Source organism: Pan troglodytes, chromosome 2, assembly GCF_028858775.2.
Source record: "Pan troglodytes isolate AG18354 chromosome 2, NHGRI_mPanTro3-v2.0_pri, whole genome shotgun sequence".
In the NCBI taxonomy this organism is placed as follows: domain Eukaryota; kingdom Metazoa; phylum Chordata; class Mammalia; order Primates; family Hominidae; genus Pan; species Pan troglodytes.
Window position 1 is genome coordinate 160,582,058 of NC_086015.1, and position 25,010 is coordinate 160,607,067.

General features: G+C 39.0%; 1 protein-coding gene across 10 annotated transcripts in view; it reads right to left on the minus strand.

The window, feature by feature from the left end:
• The window catches only part of VEPH1 (ventricular zone expressed PH domain containing 1), a 246,924-nt gene that overhangs the window by 136,616 nt on the left and 85,298 nt on the right, over positions 1 to 25,010 (minus strand). For 8 of the 10 annotated variants that reach the window (XM_054681217.2, XM_054681216.2, XM_001152941.6 and 5 more), the window contains one exon: positions 20,649 to 20,858. In XM_054681217.2, coding sequence (XP_054537192.1) covers positions 20,649 to 20,858 — 210 coding nt within the window. Of the gene's footprint in view, positions 1 to 16,269; positions 16,681 to 20,257; positions 20,434 to 20,648; positions 20,859 to 25,010 lie in introns of those variants that run through there. The other 2 variants (XM_054681221.2, XM_063807299.1) reach the window with 2 other exon arrangements.

Genomic DNA, 25,010 nt, shown 5'->3' on the forward strand with positions numbered 1-25,010 from the left:
CTGGGACCCACCCTGTTTTCCAGGCTTCTTGTTATAGGAGATAATAAATATTTTTCTTCTGAATCAGCTTTAGTTGCATATGCTATTACCAAATTCATCTTAGCTGACACAACTTCTTCATGATGTTGTGAGGAACAATGAAAAAATAATTGTAAAGTATCTAGCATAGAGTAGGTGATAAAACAATGCTATCAATGAATTGTTATTATTAGTATTATTTTTAATATGATCTGATGATGCCAGAAATATCAATGAATTTAAAAATAAGTTACTTAGTACAGCCTGAATGTTTTATTATAAAGATTACTGTTTTCGATATCAGGTATACTATTTGGCACATAGCAAATATTCAATGATTGTATTTTTCTTTGACATTATGGAATATATGCTACATATGAAATAATATATATAAATATATGTAATGTAACAGGAAATTATCAATAACATTGGCAGCATCTGTGAGCCCCTTCCTACCCCATCTCTCTTTCTTCTTCATACTTCCCTTGCAGAGAAACCAATATCAGGTTTTAAAAGCCATTTTTAACCAGCGGTCATCACTCTGGAGGAGGTAAATTTCTATATACTGCAGGTATATGATTGTTTTTCCTATTCTATTGGAAGACTTTTGTTACCTCCAGTTTTGTTGTTTGTTCAGAGCTTGAGATATTAAGCCTTAAAATAAAATCTCAAATACTCTCATTGGCTGGTGGGTTTAGAGCCACTTTAGAAAATCCAGAACCACAACTGAGACAAAGCTACTAAAACCCTGCTAGCACCACCTTTCTGTTGGATTCAGCTGATCTGTCTGAGTGATGGGTTAAGTTTCTCCATCCCAGAGATATTATCCAGCATTTGGGTTTCAAGAGGCTTTCTTACTGCATGCAAAGTAGAATTGATGGGTAAGGGACTAGCAAGGAAAGTGTCGACTGTTCAAAATGTCAATATATGTGAAAGATTTTCTTTGGATAAACATTAATATGGCAAATTTTACCTTCGAGGAATGAAAAGGTAGTAGTACCATGTAAAGCCTTCCTAGCTGTGCCTTATTTGTCTGAGAAGGCAAGTGCAATAATATAGTTGTTTATAAAGTGGGTTCAGAAGCTTTTTCCTAAGTTTGAATCTGGCACTGTAGCTAACCAGACATGGACCTTGGGCAAGTTATTTAACCTTGCATGGCTCAGTTTATTAAAAGGGGTTAATCACAGTATCTGTCTCATAGAGGAGTCATGTGTTAGTCCATTCTTGCATTGCTATAAAGAATACTCGAGACTGGGTAATTTATAAGAGGTTTAATTGGTTCATGGTTCTGCAGGCTGTTCATGAAGCATAGTTCTGCAATCTGCTTCTGTGGGAAGCCTCAGGGAGTTTTACTCACGGCAGAAGGCAAAGCAGGAGTAGGCAGATCACATGGTGAATGCAGAACAAGGGTGGGAAGGTGCCACACACTTAAACAACCAGATCTCATGAGAACTTACTATCTTGAGAGCAGCATACCTCACTCTGAAACTAAGGCCTCTAAGCCAGCAGAACATAATGTCATGGGAATATGAAGCAAAAATGTTGCTAGTGGCTCACTAGGGGTAATGGTGAGTGGTGTCCCTTCTACTTTCACCCATTGATTCCTGGACCTATGAATCCTACCTATGGGAGAAACAGTACCATATACTAGATGCTGATTCAGAGCATATACAGCCTTCTGGGGAACTTTGCCCTAGCCCTGCAAAGTATTGTCACCTGGTTGGCATTGTAATTATGACTTCAAATAGCCATTCTATTGTTCTCTCAAGCCAGCTGCTTCAGGATCAAGGGGAGCATGGTAAGACCAGTGAATGCCATGATCACGAATGCATTGCTGCATTTCTGTCTGTAGAGTGAGTTCCTTGGTCAAAAGCAATGCTATGTGTAATACCATGGCAGTCGACAAGGCAGTTCTGCAAGTCCATGGATGGTACTCTTGGCAGAAGAATTGCATGTAGGAAAGGCAAATCCATATCCTGAGTAAGAATATTCCAGTAAGAACAAATCCTGTCCCTTCCATAATGGAAGTGGTCCAATGTAATCAACCTGCCACAGGTAGCTGGCTGAACACCCCAAGGAATAGTGCCATATAGAGGGCTCATTGCTGGTCTCTGCTGCTGGCAGACAGGGCAGTCAGCGATGGCAGTAGCCAGATCAGCCTTTGTGAGTGGAAGTCCATGTTGCTGAGCCCATGAATAACCTCCTTCTCTGACACCATGGCCACTGTGTTCATAAGTCCATTGTGTGATGACAGGAGTGGTTGGGGAAAGAGCCTGAATGGTGTCAACAGAGTGGGTCATCATATCCACTTGATTATTAAAATCCTCCTCTCCAAGGTCATCCTTTGCTGAGTGTACACAGGGGACACAAATATCTTCAGTTTTTGGCCACTCAGGTCCATCCACATATCTCTTCCCAAAAATTTCTTTGTCACCAATTTTCTTTTTTTTTTTAACTTTTATTTTAGGTTTGGGGGTGCAAGTGAAGGTTTGTTACATAGGTAAACACATATCATGAGGGTTTGTTGTACATATTATTTCATCACCCAGGTATTAAGCCCAGTACCCAATAGTTATCTTTTCTGCTCCTCTCCCTCTTCCCACCCTCCCGCCTCAAGTAGACCCCAGTGTTTGTTGTTTCCTTCTCTGTGTCACCAATTTTCTTTTAAATTTAATTGTATTTTAACTTCTGGGATACATGTGCAGGATGTGCGGGTTTGTTACATAGGTAAATGTGTGCCATAGTGTTTGGCTGCACCTATCAACCCATCACTAGGTATTAAGTCCTGCATGCATTATCTATTCTTTCTGATGCTCTCCCTTGCCCCACCCCCGCTGCAGGCCCCAGTGTGTGTTGTTCCCCACCCTGTGTCCATGTGTTCTCATTGTTCAGCTCCCACTTTTAAGTGAGAACATGTGGTGTTTGATTTTCTGTTCCTGTTTTAGTTTGCTGAGGATAATGACTTCCAGCTCCATCCATGTTCCTGCAAAGTAAAAGGACATGATCTCATTCCTTTTTATGGCTGAATAATATTCCATGGTGTATATGTACCACATTTTCTTTATCCAGTCTATCATTGATGGGCATTTGTGTTGATTCCATGTCTTTGCTATTGTGAATAGTGCTGCAGTGAACATCCTAGTGCATGTATCTTTACAACAGAATGATTTATATTCCTTTGTGTATATACCCAGTAATGAGATTGCTGGGTCAAATAGTATTTCTGCCTCCTAGGTCTTTAAGGAATCGCCACACTGTCTTCTACAATGGGTAAACTAATTTACATTCCCACCAATAGTGTAAAAGCATTCCTATTTCTCCACAGCCTTGCCAACATCTGTTGTTTCTTGACTTTTTAATAATTGCCATTCTGACTGGTGTGAGATGATATCTCATTGTGGTTTTGATCTGCATTTCTTTAATGATCAGTGATGTTGAGCTTTTTTTCGTATGTTTGTTGATCACATGTATGTCTTCTTTTGAGAAGTGGCTACTCATGTTCTTTGTCCACTTTTTAATTGGGTTGTTTGGTTTTTTTTCTTGTAAATTTAAGTTCCTTGTAGATTCTAGGTATTAGACTTTTTCAGATGGATAGATTGCAAAAATCTCCCATTCTGTAGATTATCTGTTCACTCTGATGATAGTTTATTTTGCTGTGCAGAAGCTCTTTAATTAGATCCCATTTGTCAATTTTTGCTTTTGTTGCAATTGCTTTTGACATTTTCATCATGAAATCTTTGCCCATGACTATGTCCTGACTGATATTACCTAGATTTTCTTCTAGGGTTTTGATCATTTTGAGTTTTACATTTAAGTCTTTAATCCATCTTGAGTTAATTTTTGTATAAGGAAAGGATCCAGTTTCAATTTTCTACATATGGCTAGCCACTTCTCCCAGCACCATTTATTAAATAGGGAATCCTTTCCCCATTGCTTGCTTTTTGTCAGGTTTGTTGAAGGTCAGATGGTTGTAGATGTGTGGTCTTATTTCTGAGATCTCTATTCTGTTCCATTGGTCTATGTGTCTGTTTTTGTACTGGTACTCTGCTGTTTTGTTACTGTAGTCTTGTAGTACAGTTTGAAGTTGGATAGCGTGATTCCTCCAGCTTTATTCTTTTTGTTTAGGATTGTCTTGGCTATACGGGCTCTTTTTTGGTTCCATATGAATTTTAAAGTAGTTTTTTCTAATTCTGTGAAGAATGTTAATGGTAGTTTAGTGGGAATAGCATTGAATCTATAGGCAGTATGGCCATTTTCACGATATTGATTCTTCCTATCAATGAGTATGGTATGTTTTTTCATTTGTTTGTGTCCTCTCTGATTTCCTTGAACAGCAGTTTGTAGTTCTCTTTGAAAAGGCCCTTCACTTCCCTTGTTAACTGTATTCTTAGGTATTTTATTCTCTTTGTAGCAATTGTGAATGGGACTTCATTCATGATTTGGCTCTCTGCTTGTCTATTGTTCTGTGTCATCAATTTTCTAATCATATTCCTTCCAAGTCCCTGATCATCCAGCCAAACCACTGGCTACAACCCATGTATATACCTGCATGTCTGGCTACATCTTCTTCTAAGCAAAGTGCACAACCACATGCATTGCTTGAAGTTCTCCCCACTGGGAAGATTTTCCTTTACCACTGTCCTTCAGGCATGTCCCAGAGAGGTCCTATAGTGCTGCAGCTGTCTACTTTTGGTTGGTGCCACATATCATGCAGAGCCATTTGTAAACCATGCCCTCGTCTCTTCCTCTGTCAACCGATCACAGGAAACTCCCCATGAGGCCATAGGTACAGGCTGGGAGACAGAAGGCAGGGTAGCAGGAGTGGAGACCATGGGCATTTAAGCTACTTCTTCATGTAACTTATTTGTGTTCTCACAACCTGCTCAACCCTGATCACGTATATACCACTTCTCTTTGATGATGGCATACTGCAGTGCACACCCAATTTTGTCTTGATGGGTCAGAAAGCACCCAGTTCATGATAGGCAGTTCAGGTCACATACAAATTTGGTGATCTGTAGTCAAATATTCAGTTTCTACCAAGGCCCAGTAGCAGGCCAAAGCTGTCTCTCAAAAGGAGTTGTCGACCAGGAGCGGTGGCTCAAGCCTGTAATCCCAGCACTTTGGGAGGCCAAGGTGGGTGGATCACGAGGTCAGGAGATCGAGACTATCCTGGCCAATATGGTGAAACACCATCTCTACTAAAAATACAAAAATTAGCTGGGCATGGTGGTGCGCACCTGTAGTCCCAGCTACTTAGGGGGCTGAGGCAGAAGAATTGTTTGAACCTGGGAGGTGGAGGTTGCAGTGAGCCAAGATCACGCCACTGCATTCCAGCCTGGCAACAGAGTGAGACTCTGTCTCAAAGAAAAGAAAAAAAAAAGGAGTTATCTGCAGAAGATGATAGAGCCTTGCTCTAGAATCCTAAAGGGCGGGCTCAACTATGATTCACCTATGAGGACCTCCCAAAGGCTCCCGACAGCATCCCTATCTGCCACTGATACCTCACGCACCACTAGATCTGCTGAGTCATATGGCCCCAGAGGTACAGCAGCTTGCACAGTAGTTTAGACCTGTTGCAGAGACTTCTGGTCTTGGCCCCACTCAAAACTAGATGCCTTTCAGGTCACTCAACAAATGGGCCAGCACACCCAAAAACAATACTTTACCAGCCATCTAGGCATCCCTCAATCCAGTCAAGTTGACACCTAATACTGACCATCATAGATTGTGAGACTTCAGTGAGTTAAAAAAAAATGAGTTAAAAAATGCCTGGCATACAGAAATGTTAAATCAACATTAGTTATTATTACTTGAGTATCAAAAATCTTAAACATGAATGCAGAAAGATTTGAATTATCACAAAAATGAAAACAAGCCATTTTAGAAGCTATATAGCCCTTTAATTTTTCCCAGTTAATTTATATTGAGAATTGATAATGGTTGGGAAGTTCTAGAAATGTCTAAGACCCCAAAACCAACTCAATATAAGCAAATGTGAGCCAGTGTTTTGGTAACTTGCAAAAAACTTTACCTAGAATTGAAATATCTTCAACATTTCACCAAGAAAGCCAATCTCTCCTTTAAAAGCAGTTACGTGATTACATCAAAACACTATACAACTTAAACTTTTCTTTGTGACCTGAACCCAAATTTAGCTCATTATTTTAGATATCTAGATATCTATATCATTTTCTATTTGTAATTATTCCTCAGTCTTTTTCAGTCTTTTCCTATTTCTGAAGTAAAAATATTGCAGTCTTTTCAATTCTTCAAAAATTTGCTGTTATTGAAGTATGGAAGCCAGTAAAGGTCAAGCTATCTAGTAATCTTTAAATTCCAAGATATTTTTACAATTAATAAATTTCATTCTTTAAAAATTATGCCATGCAGACAAGAAAATGCTCCTTTAGCCTTAAAATATTAGCATAAAATACATGTAAAATTCTTGCCAAGAAAGTAGACATCAAATGTTAATCATATTCAAAAGCTAAGAGTCAATAATCTTTTAACAGAACATCAAGAGGCAAGCTGCCTGAAATATTTTTTTGTGTGGAACAAAGCAGAAAATAAATAAATAAAAATCTTGTTACTCTCTCTCTTAGGTAGATAATTCTCCAACTTTGAGCCGAATTTTAGAATAGCATTACAAAAGTCACTTTCTTCAATTCTTTCTTTTATCTTTTGATTATGTCTCAATTTTTCTGTATATCAGCTTGGGGTAATTGAATATATTTTTCTACCCATTGATTAAAAAAACCCTATTAGAATTTAAACATATTTACATATTTTAAATGATCATTTAGTCAATTGTAAAAGGAATAAGTTTCCATTATTCATTGTTTTTGATTCAGGAACACGCACTTTCTGTGGGCTCATGGGAGAGTAATAAATCACGCTTAGTAAAACAAAGCTGTCTGGGCAAAACAATTTTTAAAAATAAATCCCAGTAATAAAAGTTAAGAAATAGCTGATGAAAACAGATGTATTCTTTGTTTTATATGAATCTTAAATTTTGTAACATGTTAAAAATTAAGGATAAGTTGGATTTAGTTCAGGTCTATGCATTTGGCACAGAATGCTAAAGTAAACCCCACCCTTGAGAAAAAAAGCAAGGTATAATTTTTTAATTATGAAACAATTATGGCTAAAGTTAAGTGTGGAACTTAGTATATCTTTCCCAAAAAGATGTTTGAATGAAATTGACTTAGGACTTAAAATAGAAATCAGAGGATATGAGAGGTAGCTTAACTTTATGCTATGCTATTTGAGACAATAAATTATGTCTTTAGTTTGAATTTTTTAAAGGGCAGAAAACTTGACATGGTCTGCTGTCAAATAAGTTTTTTTCAATTTCAAATTATTTTTCCCTAAATGGCATTCAATGTGGCCATGTATGTGTTTAAAAACCCAAATCCCCCTCCATTTGTGCTAAGAGTTTATTTTCCAGCATTTTTTTTGTTGCACTGACCCCAAATAATTACAGAATCTTAAAGCTTATGGAAGTCTATCTAATTTTAGCTAAAAAACATAGTATTATTTTATGAATTGATAAAAGATTTAGAGGTTCTATAGTTTGGATTTACTCTCTAAAAACTAGGGGCTTGGGAACTTAGCCTCTTAAAGGTAAATCTTTTGTGTGGGCTCAAGGGACCCAGAATGAATTATACTTAGCCACATTTTCTTCTCCCACCATGCCATAGTCCCCTCATGTAAATGACCTCTCACTGATTATCCTGAACAATGGCCCCACTATTTCTTTTGCTTCAATTAAACAAACTTTTTGAAAGACCACTGGGGACTTTAGAATTGAAAAATTTCTAGAGAACTCAAAGAAACAGCCCATCTTTAATTACACAATATCTGTTTAGTAAATGAGGTGCAATCTCTGAGTGAAAGAGAAAAGTAACCACAGGCCTTCTGGCCCAATCATGGAAATCATTTTGAAGAATGATGCCTATTATGGGTCCAAAAAGAAAGAAAATAGAAATAAAAAGAGAGAGGCTGATTGTATTTGAACTTTTTGCCAGGAAAAAAGTATATGCTTTTAGCTCATTAGAAAAAGGAACAATATGGTAAGATTTAACTCAGTTGAACTATACATCAGCTACAATTGAACTTTCCATAATTTACTCATTACATGACATAATTTACTCATTAGATAATTAGATGCAAGGTGCCTATTTTTCTTTGCACCTACTTATTTTCAAAACAAATAGCCAGGATGTTTTATTCATGGTAGTTGAGATGTAACACCCAAAATACAGGTTAGACAGAAAGATTTGGGTATATTTCATTACTTATAGAGAAGAATAAAATGGAAAAATGCATTTTGCAAAAGTGTAAACCTTGCCTTGGATTGGTGATTTCCTTAGCTAGGGAAAGTTTGATGTAGTAATAATTTCTCTGGTACCTTACCCACCAAACCTTCTAACACTCCCTATTTTAGTTCAAGGATTTTTCCTTAATTTTTTTTTTTTTTTTTTGGTTTCGCAGCAACTGTGATTCCTTGTGAACTGCCTTAACTGCTTTCTAGAAGTAAGCAGAGAATGAACGAGTGAATAAATGAATGGAAACAAATTTCAGTTAATAGAATGGGGTTGTGAAGATACCCCTAGTTAGGATGTCTGCAGAAGAAAAAGTCCGAAATATGCTTGCCTGGAGAAAACCATCAGTTTCCAAACTTGTTTCCACTCATTTGTAGCTCCCCTTTATGTAAATAGTGGAAATAGAGTAAAACAGTTTAGGACTTTTAGATAGGGTTATGTTGAGATCTTAACAATGGTTTAATCTTGCCATTTTTCAATAGAAGAACAGAAGAGTCACTTCACTGTATCTATAGTGCCTATTATGTACATTGTATGGGATGCTCAAATCCATGCATCTTGGCTTTGAGGTTATTCTCACTTCATAAGATGAGGGAAGGTAGAATTGTTTCCTTCAGGGAACATTTGTAACTTTTGCTGTTGCCCCTCTATCACTCTCTTACCCCCTAGCTTTATTTTGTATTTACTAGTCAAGAAGGAGGAGTTGGTAGACAAACAGTGCTTTAGAAATGTGTAGCTGTCATGGAGAAGGTGGGCTCTGGAAACTCTTCTGGATGAAGAAAGGAAGATTTGAATGAGATAGGAACCCTTATTGTGGGAGAATGCTGCCTAAAGCGGAAGGAAGTTTGCCCTCTTAAAGCAGAAGGCAGCAGAAGGAAGAGCTGGAGAGAATGTAGATAGGAGTAGGAGTTTAGTCTAATCCAGAGATTTAAAAAATCAACCACACATAGTAAATAGAGATTTCAATGAAGCAAGATGGTTAGAAAGGTTTATTTTCTACTTTTCTGAGTGAATTGTTAGATGTTTAGACCTTTATAGGATCTATACTGCACTGAAGGTTGGGAAACATTACCCAGACCACTTTCATTTACTCATCAACAGTTATGGAAACATTTATTTTCTATTTATCTCATATTTGTTAATCTTAAAAAGCAATAAATAGTTATTCATTTACTTTATTACTTAGCAAGAAATAAACTGATGTCAAGATACCCTCTCAGTGTAATTTCTTACATGTTATCTACATGAATACACGTAGATGACAGCGTAGATGACAGCAACCATCTGGTTAATATTATGATCTATACCTGTGAACATTTTAGTGTGATAGTGTATTGTTGCTAAGCCAACTGTTAGATGCATATTTTCTTAGAGGGCTTCAGCTCTGTTCATGTAAACCAGTACCAAGTTCCTAAGCCCTACTCACTACAAAATAAATTCAGGCTTTACTTTTTTGATAAATAATGAAGAAGGCTGAAATGTAAATATAATTTCAAGACAGTATAGTTAGTCATGGCTTTGCAACAAAATTCATCTACTTCCAATTCCTGTCCTCATATATTTTGAGAGTACAATTGTTACATGACTTTACATCATAGTGATAATACCTCTGTGTCAAATCCTATAGGGAGTTCTGGGAATGCTTTCAGATCCTACTTGAGCTACAAAAAAAAAATCAAATAACATTAAAAAATAAAAACAAGAACTTAAGCAATAGAAAAGACTTGTACATACCCACCTGTGATATTCCGTGTAAACCATTATTTAGGAACACCCTCTCCCTTTATACAGGAGTGGGGATGGAGTGAGGAATTCTAAGAATATTACACAAAAGTGTCAATGCATCACAATTTTTGCCTATTAAAGGATCTTTTTTTTCTTTTCTTTTATTGTGCTACTGGAATATAGTGGCACAATCATAGCTGACTGCCTTGAACTCCTGGGCTCAAGTGAGTAAAGTATCATTTCTAAGTGAATAAAAAAGCCCCTTTTTATAGCAGAGGGATTGGATTTTATTTAACTTTGCACTTGCATACAGTGCCTTGCATACAGCAGGTGTGTGATAAATATTCATAAACTGTATTGTAGGTAATGCATGATATTTCCTGACTTCATGTATATACTGACATTGTCAAAGATTATGACTGTTAAAAGTTACTGATTATTTACATAAAAACAAGTGGGTCTTGCAAAGAAAATTGGGTATAGCTGTGTGTGTGTCTGGAAACATATATGCATCAAGCATGTAGTATATATGCGGGCATGTCTAGACTCCCTCAGGTTCTATAGCAGATAAATCCTGTAGGGCCTGGATCCTCAGGAGCAGTACTACTTACACTTTCATGTGCATACACACCACCTGGGCATCTTGTTAAATTATGGATTCTGATTTAAGTTTCTGAGTAACACTCAATGCTGCTGGTCCGGACACTTTGGGGACCACATGGGATGGAGACCGACAGATCCTGAAAAACCAGTATCCATAACTGTTGACTGGAACCCAATGTCTACAGTTTTCCTGACCTCCTCAAACACAACCTGCCATGTCATCAGATGCCATCTACTAGTACAAGACACTGATGGTCAGCCAAGTTTCAGCCTCTATGGAACAGTTAGTTGGCAAGTACCTGTGAGCCACCTGCTATGAGCTAATTACTTGAGGGGGGTTATGCCAGGGCCACGAGGAGGTGTAAGGTATGGTTCCTTCCTTCAGAGTGCTTATGGTGGGTTGGGAGTGTGTGTATTCATGCACTAAATAAATGAAAAGCAAATGCAACCAGAAAACCATCAGATGCTAAACTCTGTGTTATAGATGTATGTTCTCAAATATTCACAGCAGGGCAGATTGCAATGGCTTGGGAAAGTCCTAGAAATGTCTTTGTCTTGGATTGGGGTTTCCAGAAACAGACAGACCCTGAGATGATTTAAGTGCAAATCATTTATTTGAAAACTTCAGGAAACCAATAGGGGAACAGAAGAGTGAGAAAGAGAAGGGAAACAGCTCAAAAAGTAGCCTGGGAAATTCTAGGGAGAGTTTGTTTCATTTGAGGGGTAAAGGAGTTTTGGAAGTTTACAAAACACCAACTCCCATCACTGGTTGTAGGATGCCATGGGACAGCATTCATTCCTCACATATGCATACGCCATGTGTGTTAGCAGAATGGCTTGTGAAGTTGGGGAAGCCATAGGCAAAGAAATGCAAATACTGGCTGTTGGAAATAGTTGGAAGTCAAGTGATTTCAGTCTGAGGGCTACAGGCAGGGCAAGGACCTGCTATCATCTTAAAAGAGCAGCAGGATTTGAGCTGGAATTAGCGACTGCTTCGTCCTCTTCAACTCACCTGCTGCCAATGCCCAGTTGTCCTTTCTGGTGAATCTGAGATTTGTTCACTTGTTAGGCTCATGGCTAGAAAGGGCACTTACTAAGTGGTGGCTTCCTGTCTTTCTTGAGGCAGGCACCTACTTCCCTCACAGACACCAGTGTAGGAAAGTCAGATCGTCCTCCTCTGGAAGGAGGAAGATCAAGTCTGCAGGGACCAGGCTGCCGATTTCTGGAGTGTGATCCTGGTCTTGCAGACACTCCTTCTATGTGCAGCCATGCTATGGGACTTGCCAAACTGTCCCAGCTCACAGGGAACTGCAGGTCTTCTGTGGATTTGGTCAGTTGGCCCAAATTACAGTTAATAATTACAAGACATTGTTGAAAATTTTTGCAACATGTAACTTTTGTAACCATTATTTACTACTCTACATTTGCAAGTATTTTGGGAACTGTTTGTCCTTTCACCAGCTCTTTAGTTTCTTGGGAACGCTAAGGTACATAGGATTACATTTACTTATCCACACTATGAAGGGAAATAAAGTACTGTTCCTAGAATCAGCTGAGAGAAGGAAGAAAACAGGAACTATCTGCTAATCAATATGGAATTTTCATAATCTGACCCCAGCCCACTGTCCAGCCGCATCTCTCCCCCTCCCCTCCATTATTCATCCTATGCTCCAAGCACTTGAAATGCTTCATGGTTTCTAGAAGACTCACAGCCTTTTCCTGGCTGACTGCCACTGAATGCGGTGACTTCCCCATGGATACCTTCCTCCTCTTCCCCTGACATAACCCTATCATCTTACAAGCCAAACTTATAATGCTCTCCTAAAACTCCCCCACATGGGGTTAGTTTCTTCCTTCCTGGTCCAGTTCAAAATTCAGTAACAGCAAGTACCAAATTAAATTCCAATTATCTGTCTTTACATCTTCCTCATCCCCAGTTGTGAGATCCTCTAGGGCAGGGACCATGTCTTTCTCTCCTCTGTGTCCCCATCACCAGTACTGGGTCTTACAGTTAGAAAGAATCAGCAGCTCCACCCTATATCACTGAGGGAGAGAGGATATGCAATATCAATACTCTTATTTGAAAGTATATTTTGTATGTACTCAAAGTTTGCCTTTGTTTTCCTTATACTTTGTAAGAGGTTTATTACTAATATTATTTACAGTTAACATGTACCCTTTTTAACAATACAAACAAAAATAAAAGCTATTTTCATTTTGGAAAAAAATCCTTCCCCAATTCATGTCAGTTTTATAATATTAAGTAGCAGCCACTGGCACCAACCAAGGCTTAAGAAAATGTATCCCCAAAGTCATTGAACCTACCAATGTTTTAACTAAGTTTATCATCCCTGGGGAAATTGTGCTTTTAAGTCACAGGTCCTTCCTCTTGTAGAACGGACCCCAGATTTTTTTTAGTCTTGATTTGTAATTTAAAGGTGTAAATCATCCACCCAGCTCCCATTTCTCAGGATGTTATTCAACAGCCAGGATGAGGACAGTAATGTGGCTCTCAGCTGCCTTTGTCATTCTTTTCCTTTTCCTCCTGAAAGTGTTTTTGTAGGCCTGCCGGATGTCACAGAAATGCAACCTGGGCAAGATGTGTGTCACTTCTTTACTTGAAAAGTGTCCATGACTCTGAGCCCAGAGAGGATGTAATGAACTCGCCCTGGTGCTTGGCCAGCATATTCCAGCTAGTTAGAAAAACAAGGCAGAGGGCACAGGATTTAACACACACGATGGCAGTGGCTGCACTCAGGGGCATGCTATTTGATTCTTCACAGATGCGGGGTATTGGTCTGTAGTGAAGGAAAAACAAGTGGCCATAGCATCCTTCCACGTGCTATGAGATCATTTGTAAAAAAAATTTTAAAGCATCTTGTCTCTGTTTCTACCACTAGGTCTACTGCATTGTAGGTCTGGCACAGAGGAGGGTCATGGTAATGAAGTGCATGCTACATACTGGTATGTGCTTTCCAATAAGACCAGACCCTAAAGTAAAGTAAAGATGACTATTAAACTAAAATTTGTTTCAGTTCACTTATTTGAGGCTTAAATAGATGGAAAGATACATGAATTCAAGTTGGCCTCCCAAAAAAAAAAAAAAAATCAATGCCATTCCTAAAGTGTTCTCTTTTCCAAGTTGACCCATGTTAGGAAAGAGGGCTATAATAACGATAATACCTAACAAGTGAGCAGAGACCACTTGCGTAGCTAAGAGAGTCTAATTAGGGAAGGAAATAATGAAAAAGTAAAACCCTCTAAAGTGGAAACAAACATTCTATTTCGGTCCTCCGTGGACGAGAAACATCAACCTAATTTGGGTTTAACTTAAACCACTTCATATTTAGTTTAAGAGTTTTTAAAAAATTGCTGCAAACTTATTTGAGCTGTTTATATAGCTGGGGAGGTGGGGACCACCTACCCTTTATGGAAAGCAATGTACTTCCAGTGGCCCAAGAAAACAAGGCCTATTTTAAATTATGAAGGTTTACAAAATGAGGTTTATTATTTTTGTTATCCTTACTTCTCCCACGAATGGTGGTCTGCGATACAAATGTAAAACAGATATACATTCCACCCCAAGGAATAAAAATCTACATACACCAGTTATTTCCTAAAAAAGAAAAATTGTGTAGCCAGCTATGCTTTCCACCTTTAATGTACATGTGGTTGTCTACGGTGCCTCATTCCAATTCTGTCTCCTGATTTTGACTGGTCCCACATATGCCTACCCATTCAGCTGCTTTCCTTGGAGAAGCAGAGGCAAGGTAAGCCATTTCCCTAGTTTTCGCCTCCCTAATTTCAGTCTGTTAGGGTCAAGTTTTAGCCTGTATACAAATAAGTGCAATGAGAAAGACTTGGACAATGCTGAGTAAAGTAATAAAGTGCTGACATTTATCAAATGTTTACTATTTGCTAAATACTGTTCCACATGGGTTAACTCATTAAATCCTCACAACAAACCTAAGAGGTGAATAATATTCCCATTTTACAGATGAGGAAACTGAGTCAAGAGAGGTGATGTAAGTTTCCCATAGCTGGTGAGTGGCTGAGTCAGGACTGAAATCAAGGCAGGCTGACTCTAAGCACACCCTCTTAGTCACCGTGTTACTTTTGCCCTCATCGTAGGCAAATTCATTCATGTAATGGATTCTTGCACAGAGAGTTCCTTGGTGGTGATCACTGCTCAGTCTACAGTGGTGAGTGCTCCTTCTTGGAGCTGTACTTCAACCAATTTGCAGCCTGCTGAGGCCTCGTATATGAAAATCTCTTTATAATCTACTCAGTATCATCTTTCATTTATGTCACCTCCTAGCAGCCATTATGGATGGCCTTGGCTCATCACATGTTTGTTGTATAATGACTCCATATTCCCCTGTCAACTTTATTCACATCTTTCACCTGCTAGATATCAGAGATAGATTGTATAAGCTCAGAAGTATACAGCCCTCTCCACACTAATATTTCCTCCTCCTCTCTCTTAAGTTATAATTATGTCATCTAGAATAAGTAGACAGACTTGATGGAATCAAAGTTCAAGTGAGAAATCAACCCTCAAATTCTTAATTACCAGTATTCTCAAGTACTCATTCAGTCTTATGGCCACAGATGAATTCAGATGGATTTGATAATATTTATTTCCCCTGGAAGCTGAGAGGTATAGGGAGGAGAAAAAGACATTAACCTGCAAATTGCAACACGACATAATTGAGATACAACCATGACACATTTAAGGTACAACCAAATTACTATGGAAGTATAGACTGGGAGTGACTAACTTTGCCTAAGGGGACTGGGAAGAACTCACAGAAGAGGCAACATTTGAGCTGGGTCAGGTAAGATAAGTAGGAGAAGAGGGTAAAAGCTATCCAGGCAGAATAAGCTGTGAAGGTCTCAACGTATGTCAGAGTAAAGGGTGTGCAGGGAAGGGTGTAAAATCCTGAGTAGTCAGAATGTAGGGGAATGAAGTAGACTGGACAGGTAAGAGGTGAAGCTACAGAAGGAAGCTGGGGCCATGCCAAGGAGTTTGCATAATAACCCATAGGCAGTGGATGAGACCACAGAAGACTTTGTGTGAGGAAGTACAATCACACTTGTATTTTTCCCTCTCTCGTTGGCCTCTCCAGCTAGACAGGTTTCGTTTATTATATTGCTGCTGTTACTTTGTTGTTGTTAGTTGAAATCCATCAAGCATTTTTTTTTTAATAGCCAGGAACTGTGTTAAGTGTTTTATATAAACTGTTGGATGGTTGTTTGGGGAATGAACCCTTAGGTGCTACTAAGAAGTCATTTCTGCTCTTGTCTGAAAGGTTTCCACTGCAACCTTCTCATTTGAGAAAGACAAAATGACCCATGTATTTTTGCTGTGTTTTGGACATATTTAATCAAATACTATTTCTTATTTATGAATTTACTCCAACTGAGCATACCAGAGAAATGGAGCAAATCCTGACATTATAAAGAACTGGATAGATCTTTACTGAAAGGTGCACCTCAAGGGCAACAATTGATCGGTTCTCCCAGAAGCAAATTTCTCTACCCTGGAAGTGTTCTGTGAGTCATTCATGGCCTCCACAGTGACACAAGCACTATATGACTATTAAACATGGCTTTATTTAAGTTTGGGCAAAAAGATTTCTGAGTTAATCTGGGAGATAGAGAAAATAAGCATCTGTAGGATTTTGGTTTTTGTTTTATATATACAACTCTTCTCTGCCGAATGTAATATAGATGGAAAAATTTTGATGCTGCTATCAAGCTGTTGAAAACAGTCTGCTCACCCAGATGGGCACTCATTTGAAAGACAGGCACACCCTGTCATTTCCCAGTAGCCAGCCCTGCAGTTCTTACACCTGGCTTTATGCAAGCACAGAAGGTGAGGCATAAGCCAATTAATAACTTGTGTGATTCCAGGCCGTCTCTACCCCCATGGCCAAATTCTGGACTGAAGATTGCAAACGCACAGGAGACTCTGCTCTTCTTAAAGATCAAACCATGGAGTTTGCTGGAAACCAGAAAACAAAGGAGGTATGCTCTGATAAGTCATAGATTGTATATTATATGCTCTGATCAGTCAGTATGCTCTGATCAGTCATAGATTGTACATTACAAAAGTTGGAGCAGGATCTCAAAGTTGGATTGGCTTTTCTGTATTTCCAAAATCTTTTAAATCCTGGAAATAAAAATATCTGACAGTTTGAACCCCTAAACCCAACAGACAGGACCACTTTGGTGTCAAAGAGAAAAATTTCAAATGGAGTCAATTTTTAGATGAGACCAGAATAGGATAAGGGAGACGATCCTAAGGCTAGAGGTCACAAGGGTCCTGTGGCTGTCTTACAAGCACCCCCAAAATCCCCATGCCTTATATGGTCCCATGTTTCATTGTCTCCCCATAGACCAAGCTTTCCACATAGAAAGTGGTGGGGCTTTTCCAGGGCAGTTTTTGCCTTTCTTTCTTTGTTGACATTTCCTTTCACTTTGGTACCCAAGACCCCATACTGGGCGTCTGCCTTCATGCCCACCTCTCAATGTACCTCAGGAACTTCTTGTTTCTTTTTGGAAAGAGGCTGGGTAGAGATATACACACATGCACATCTTGCCTATTGTTTTTGGTCTTCAGAAATATTGCTCCACAAGGTTTTATTTAGAAAGTTGGACAAATTTACTCAAATTACGCTGTTACTAGCTGCTTAGATTACTACACTTATTCTTGGGACATCTGAAATTTAGCATTCTTTATGGCTAAAATAACTTTCTTACAGTAATATTTCAGGCATTACAAATAATCAAGAAAGAGCATTATTTCTGAGCAAAGGAGCCTGCCTGACATTTATAGGTAATTTTATTAGACTGATCCTAAATAAAATGGAAAAATGGAATCAAATAATATCAGAGCATACGGGAGGTAATCCAGTGTAAAGCCATTAATTTTTGAGGAGAGAAAACAGATCCACAAATGTGAAATGAATTGACCACCTGCAACAGCAACAGCTGTTTGTTCTTCATCATTCTTTCTACCTTTGTCCCCTGTTTAACTGGGCATGGGACCACCCAAATCCAGGTGACATGCTCCAGTCTCCCTTGCAGCTACACGTGGTCATATTCAGCTTTAGTCTATTTAGCTAATGGATTGTAAACAAAAGGTTGTGTTTGATGGCCTGGAAGATTCCTTCTCCCCTTCCCCCTTCCTGATGGCTGAAAGACTGATGCAATGGGTGGAGACAGTGTCATCTTGGACCATGAGACAGAAGCTATTGCTTTCTGGTGCACTCAGGAATGGTAGAGCAATAAGGTAGAAGGAGCCTGGGTCTCTGAAACATGGCACTCTAGAGAGATTGCCTTCTAGACTTCGTTATGTGTAAGAGAATCAGATATCTGTCTTTGTTTAAGTTATTGTGGTTTTGGATTTTTGTGTTACTCTTAGCCAATGCTACTCTAAGCTGCTATATCAATAGTCTAGAAAATTATTAAATTAATTAGCAATGGCTTGATGGAGGAGGGCAGGATGATGGGTGATGGGCAAGGCCTGATTCTAAATCTAAGAGAGAAAGCACCTTAAATATTCTCTGTCTGGAGTTCCCAAATACTGATCCACAAATAGCTGCATCAGAATTACCCTGGCACAGGTTCCCGTAAATCCAGACTTCTGGTACTCTTTTCAGGAGATTATGACTTAGTAGGCATTCTATGGGGTCCAAGACTGACATTATTTAAAAGCTCCTCGCGTAATCCTGATATCCAGATATACTTGGTAATTATCTGATCTACAATTGTTCTCTGCTATGGGTCCCAGGAAGGGGGGTGAATCAGAACCACCAGAAAGATTTGTTTTGGGGGAAAAAGCAAACAAATTTGAATTGTGAAATAATTTATTCCTCAGGCTATTTAGATCCACCTCTCCTTCTCCTGGTACCCACTGAGAGTCATACAAGTGTCACCAAATGAACTGTTCTCTTTCAGGTTAGCCTTTGATATGGTTTGGATCTGTGTTGCCACCCAAATCTCATGTTGATTTGTAATCCTCAATGTTGGAGGTGAGGCCTGGTGGGAGGTGACTCGATCACGAGGGTGGATTTCCCCCTTGCTGCTGCTCTCATGATAGTGAGTGAGTGCTCATGAGATGTGGGGTAGCACCTCACCCCTCTCTCTTCCTCCTGCTCTGGCCATGAGGTGCCTTCTTCCGCTTTGCCTTCCACCATGATTGTAGGTTTTCCTGAGGCCTCCCCAAAAGCTGAGCAGATGCCAGCATCATGCTTCCTGTTGCAGCCTTTGGAAGTGCAAGCCAATTAAACCTCTTTTCTTTATAAATTACCCAGTCCCAGGTATTTCCTTATAACAGTGCAAGAATAGATGGATACAGCCTTAGTTCAGACAAACTGACAGTTACTTAATTGCATATGGTTATACTGCATGTGGCTACTGTTTTTTGTTTTTCACAGATTACATCTTCCATGGGAGTTTAGTCAACACCAGTGTGCATTACTGTACATTAATGAATCATCTGTGACAAAAAGAATTACCATTAAATTGCAGAAATAGTTCACTTTTTAAAGATTTGATGGCCTCACACCTCAGAGGTTGAATTTTTTGGTTCTTGCAAAGATCTGCAAGGTCAGCAGATTCAGTTAAACAGCTGTCAGGCAAAGTTGGCCTGATAACACTCAGGCATACCAGTGGGTTCTCTTGGCAGAAAAGGTGACAAGCAAGGGAAAGCATTAACAGAAGGCAGAGTGTGGTGAGGCATTCCCAACAGCAGTGCATAGAAAGGGATTATACTAAAAGTACATCTACACCAGAGAAATCCCCTTTGAAGATCCATCCTCACATTGACAGGTGCAGGCTTGGGAACTCAGTTCTCCCGCCCTCCTCTGGGAAGCTAGAGGAGAAAGAGCCTCAACCAGGAGGAAGCCAGGCAGGACTCAAGGGGTTCACTATAATTCTCAGAAGAAATATAATCAAACAGCACCAAAGATGCATTTTAAGACAAAATTCGAAAATGGATTCTGAAGATACCAAAGATCTAATTCTAACTGGGTTACTCACTCAATCTGAGTTTGGGTAAGTCACATAATGTTTCTGTTTTTAATTTTGTCTTATGCAGAATCAAGGGATTGAACTCAATGAACTATGAAATTCCTTTTAAAAGTTGGACAATTTTATACTTATTGAATAGCTAATTATATTATATATAAATGGGTTCAAGGAAAAGCTCTCAGTCAATTATAGATTTGTTTTTATTTTAATATGTAAAAATCCTAAATCCCAACATGAAATCATCAGAGAGACATGCATGTCTTTGAAACCTGAATTTCTGAAAACTTTCTTAATCCCCATAAACTCTGATGGCATCCTGTTGTCCCTACTGAAAGATGCCATTATGCAAATATTTAGCCTAGTACTTTTAAACATCCACAAACGTTTATTTCACTCTCCCAAATAACATTCAGAGGACTGAAAACATTCTGAACCCAGGCACTTATTGACATGATAGCTATGGGCTCTCATTAAAGGGTAGTCTATGAAATCTAATTCTGTGCTTACTGACGGTCTCCTGGGTTAAGAGAAATTGCAACCTGAAATGAGATACGGCTCTTTTATTGGTTGTTGTTACTGCAAAGTGGTCTTGAATCTTTCAGTGCTCTCTCCATTTTAACCCTCCTTCTTCAGGTGACACAGCAGCAATAAAAGACTCACTTCCTAAACCTTCCACATAACCCTGCTACTTGATTCAGAGGCCATTGTCCATGTAAAAGGACTGAAAGAGAAATTGGGACTCCCAGAAATCCCAGGACAAATTTGTATGTCATAGAACTCCTAGAAATCCCAGGACAAATTTGTATGTCAAAGAGAAATTGGAACTCCCAGAAATTCCAAGACAAATTTGCACGTCATAATAATCCAACCTATTAAATAGGTTGGATTAAGTGCCAGTGCAATTCAGGGGAATGGAGAGAAAAAAGCCAAACTTACTTCATCCACATGCCCAACAGCTCCATAAATCCTTGCCATCTGTCCAGTGAGGTAGGGGAATCTCTCACCAATCTCTTTCAGCATTGGAAGAAAACCGTTCAAAGCCACTGGCTCATAGCCTGCTATCTCTATGAGGATGTTTAGGATGATGTCATTATGGGTTGAATCCTTCAAATGCCCAATTAGGAAAGGAATACACTTCTGAACTACCTATAAAGAGAGAGGAGAGGAGGAGGGAAGAAAGAAGGAAGAAAGAGAAAAGTTAATTAAATTGGAATTAATTTTGAAAGCAAACTTTTTTTGCATTAAACCTGAACTCAACACATTCTGGGATTATTACCCTCCTTGGTACGCAGGCAAATCTCCCAAGTTTAGAATTTAAAATTTACAATAAAATCTTCAGAGCCTTTAGTTCCTTTTCCTTTTAATCTGTGATTTGCTGTTGAAGAGTGAAGTTTAAAATAATGCTTCAGTGTTACTATTCATAAATCAAGTTTTGATGTGTTATTTCCTTATTGGGAATGCTACATTTCCTCCAACCACCATGAAAGCTGCAATTTAAAGGACAATTTAAGTAGGTAGGACATCTTTGTTGACTTTAATCAAAGCCTTCAAAATGGAGAAATCCAGTTTAGAAATGTTTAATAAATAAAAATAAGAAAGCAGAAAAGATCTCCCACATTTTCTTCAATTTTCCATTTTGATCACAAAAATGTAATAATAAGATAAAATTATTAAAGCAAAATGATTTATACCATAGTCACATTATCTTAATATTTTTTCTTGATTCTTAATGCTTATATGAATGTAAAGGTGAAATTTATCTGAGAAAATGGAACTCTTTTGTGGAATAAAGACTCTGTTAATACGTCACATATTGATAATTTGATGAATTGTTTTGTTGGCTAAAGTAGAAGAATTAGAAAGGGAAACCTGTGGGAAACTGAACAACAAAAGTGAAACAGATTTGCCCATCCATATTTCTGCTTTGTTTGTTTCTTTTGTTTGTGTTTGATTTACTTTTTGATTTGTCATTTTTTGAGTAGGGTAGACTTTAAATGTAGCTTCCAGTATTAAAACCAAATCTGATACAAAGCACCACTGCCCAAAGTTGAACTCATAATCCACCCCCTGCCAAAAACCTGCTTCTCCCACCACCCCTTCTGGCCCTAAGTGCCTTCTTTTCTCATAAATGACACCATTATCCACCTGGCTACTCAAACTAGAAACTGTTTCTCCCTTACCAGCAGCTGTTATCCAAGCAATCATCATGTCCTGTTGATTCCAATACCCAAGAATCCCACAGATCTGTTCACTCCCTTCTCTTTATATTTAACCATTAATTCACTCATTCACAAATACTGATTGAGTCCTTCCTATTTGCAAGCTGTAGGTGATGGGGATAGCAATAAGTCTGAAAAGATTCACTGTTTAGTAAAGGAGACATTCAGTAAAATAAATAATCACATCAGAAATGTGATTATAAATTGTAAATTTTAAATTTTAATAAATCCCATACAGGGAAAATGTAGGGCTCTGTGAAAGACTGTCCTAGGGCTCTAATTTAGGCAAAGGTTTAGGGAAGGCCTCTCTCAGGGGGACATGGAGCTGAGATCACTGACCCAGGCATCCCACACATGGGTTATTCCAACAGCCTCCTAACAGGTCTCCCTGCCTTCAGTCTTGCTCATTCAATCTCTTCTCAGCTTTAGCCACAATGGTGTTTTTTCCTGCCTTAAAACCCTACAGTCACTTGCCCTTTTTTTTATACCTGACTCGTATCCATCTTCCCACATTCAGTCTCTTGCCCACTTGGTCCACCTTCCCGCAGTCCAGTTCCCACTACACATCACACATCAATTATGATGAATTTTTTAAAAAAATTCTTAACTTGCTAAATTTTCTTTTGCATCTGGGATTTTACTCATGTGATTTATTCTGCCTGGAATTCTTGTTGCCCCTATTTTGCTTGAGTAGCTCCTGATCATTCTTGAGGCCTCAGATGAACTGTTATTTCCTTAAGAAACCTCCCTCAGCTCCTCTCCTCTTCCTTCTCAGTCTATAGTGCCCTTGTGGAAGCTCCCAGTGTACCCTAAGTGGCCCTGAGCAGGTCCTTCACATGCTTCCTTCTTACTGCTGCTCTAGATGCCTTTCAGGCTGGATTGAAAGCTCCACAAGGTAAAGAATCATCCCTATCTTGTACACTATTGGATACCTAATGCCTTACACAGAGCTTATCCACAAGTTGAGTTAATAAGTTTTTGAGCAATAAATCAAAGGAAGGTAAGTCTAATTTATATAGAGTGACATCTGAATAAAACATCTCCCCCACCCCATAGTAGTTAAAGAGTTGTACACAATGTTTAAACATATACTGTCATGTATTACTACAAAACAACTAACAAGAACATAAAAGAAGAAAGTTTCTAGATAACTAAAATTATCCTATATAGAGATTTAAACTTCAGATTCATATCCAGTACTTTTGGAGGAAATAAAAGGGCTAGATTCTGGTAAATGGCATATATGAATGCACAGTTCTACAAATGCTGCCTGTGCATTAGGGAGCAATTGTATGTCCTTCAGGAGAAGCCATGCGAGGTCCCTGGCATATATGGCAGAAGTGTCAGCCAGCTGCTCCAGGTCAGGGCAACATACTTAACCTCATGTTTTTAGCAATGAAAAATGCTTGCACATTTCCTGCCCCATTCTATAAAGTTTCATTTGCCAGTCCTTACTCTTCAGGTCCTGTTTCCTGAACACCAAGGTCTTTGTGACATGTGCTTCTAGTCATGTCACTTTTACTTTAAAATTTAAACTCCAGTGATACGTCCCAAGCTACACAGCATGGGTTTTAGCTGTTGTCCTGTAAAGAACAATTAAAAAGGAAAGAAAAAGAAAAAATGAAGGAAGGAAGAGAAATAAAGAAAGAGAGAAAGGAAAGAGAAAAAGGAAAGAAAGAAAGAAAGAAAAGAAAGAAAAAGAAAGACAGACAGAAAGAAAGAAAGAGAAAGGAAGGACGGAAGGAGAAAGAGAAAGAAAGAAGAGAGAAAGGGAAAGAAAGAAGCTCAAGGCAAATACATACACCTGGGCATAGTTGAATCCATAGAAAGAGCAAGGGAAGTGAAGCCCTGAACAATGTAAACTAAATAATAACAATTTTACAAATTAAACAAAAGTTGTTTTTTTTTTTTACTCTGAATTCCTAATAGCCTAAAGCTTGTTATGATAATGATAGAAAACACAGGTATTTCTTGAAATTTATCCACACATGAGAAACAAGTCTGCTTTGGGCTTTAGATAGATTATTCTTGGATTAGAAGGAATTTTATTTTCCAAACATAGGGCATTTCCTTAGGCTGGTGTCTTCAGTGCTTCCTCATTGGGAGCTGCCTTCCTGACTCAGGGAATGCTGTGCTTCGCTGAGAGCCAAGTAGCCACTAAGAATGTAGATTCTGGCTGCAGAGAACAAGCTGACATGGACTTTGTTCAGGCTGTAAACCATGGACAGCTGAAAAAGCTACCAAACTGGCCTTCTTGCCTCAAGTCTCTGTCCCTTCTGTTCAGGCTCCTCACTGCCACCAGAGTCATAGCCCTTAAACTCCGATCTAATTACCTCAGGTCTCTCTTAGAGACTTTCAAAAATTTCTCATGGCCCATGGCCAAAATTCCAATGCTATGGTATTCCAGATTCCAGTGTCTTTTTTGATGGGCCTATCTGCAGACTCTTCCCCCATGACCCAGCTACATGGCACTGATCACTCACAGTGGCTTGAACACAGAGAGAAATCTCATACTTTCAAATTCGATCTCAAATCTCTACTTCTTGGAAGTCTTCTTTCCAGCCCACCATAACAAATGCAGGACCTGACACTAGGGTACAAGCAGAGGCCCTTACACCACAAATATTCAGCTGCTATATAAAATGTTCTATCCTCCTCCCTGACAAATGTGCCTTTATAACAATCTGTGATGCTTGATTTGAATTTAGAATGTTTGGACTCTGTAGAGAAAACAGGGAGAGATGTCTCTCAGCCCCCATTCCTTGCCCCATCCCTTCTCTTCTATTTCTACCCCTGGCTTTGCCCTGCATGTGAACACCCCAGTCCACATATGCAAGCTCTTCTAGGCCACCTCTCAAGAATATGGGGTCAACTGTCGGCATGGCTTGTTCTCAGGAGAATAGACCCAAGGACGAAGTCTTCACAAGCTCTGGAAGCAGGTTTGAGATACCTGGGAAAGGAATTCCAAGATCTCAGTTACCTGAACTGAGTTTAGTGGGCAAAGGAGTGGATGGGAACTAAGGGTGCAAGTAAAGGAGGGCCCAAACAGAATGCTCTAAACCAAGTAGCCCAGGGTAGG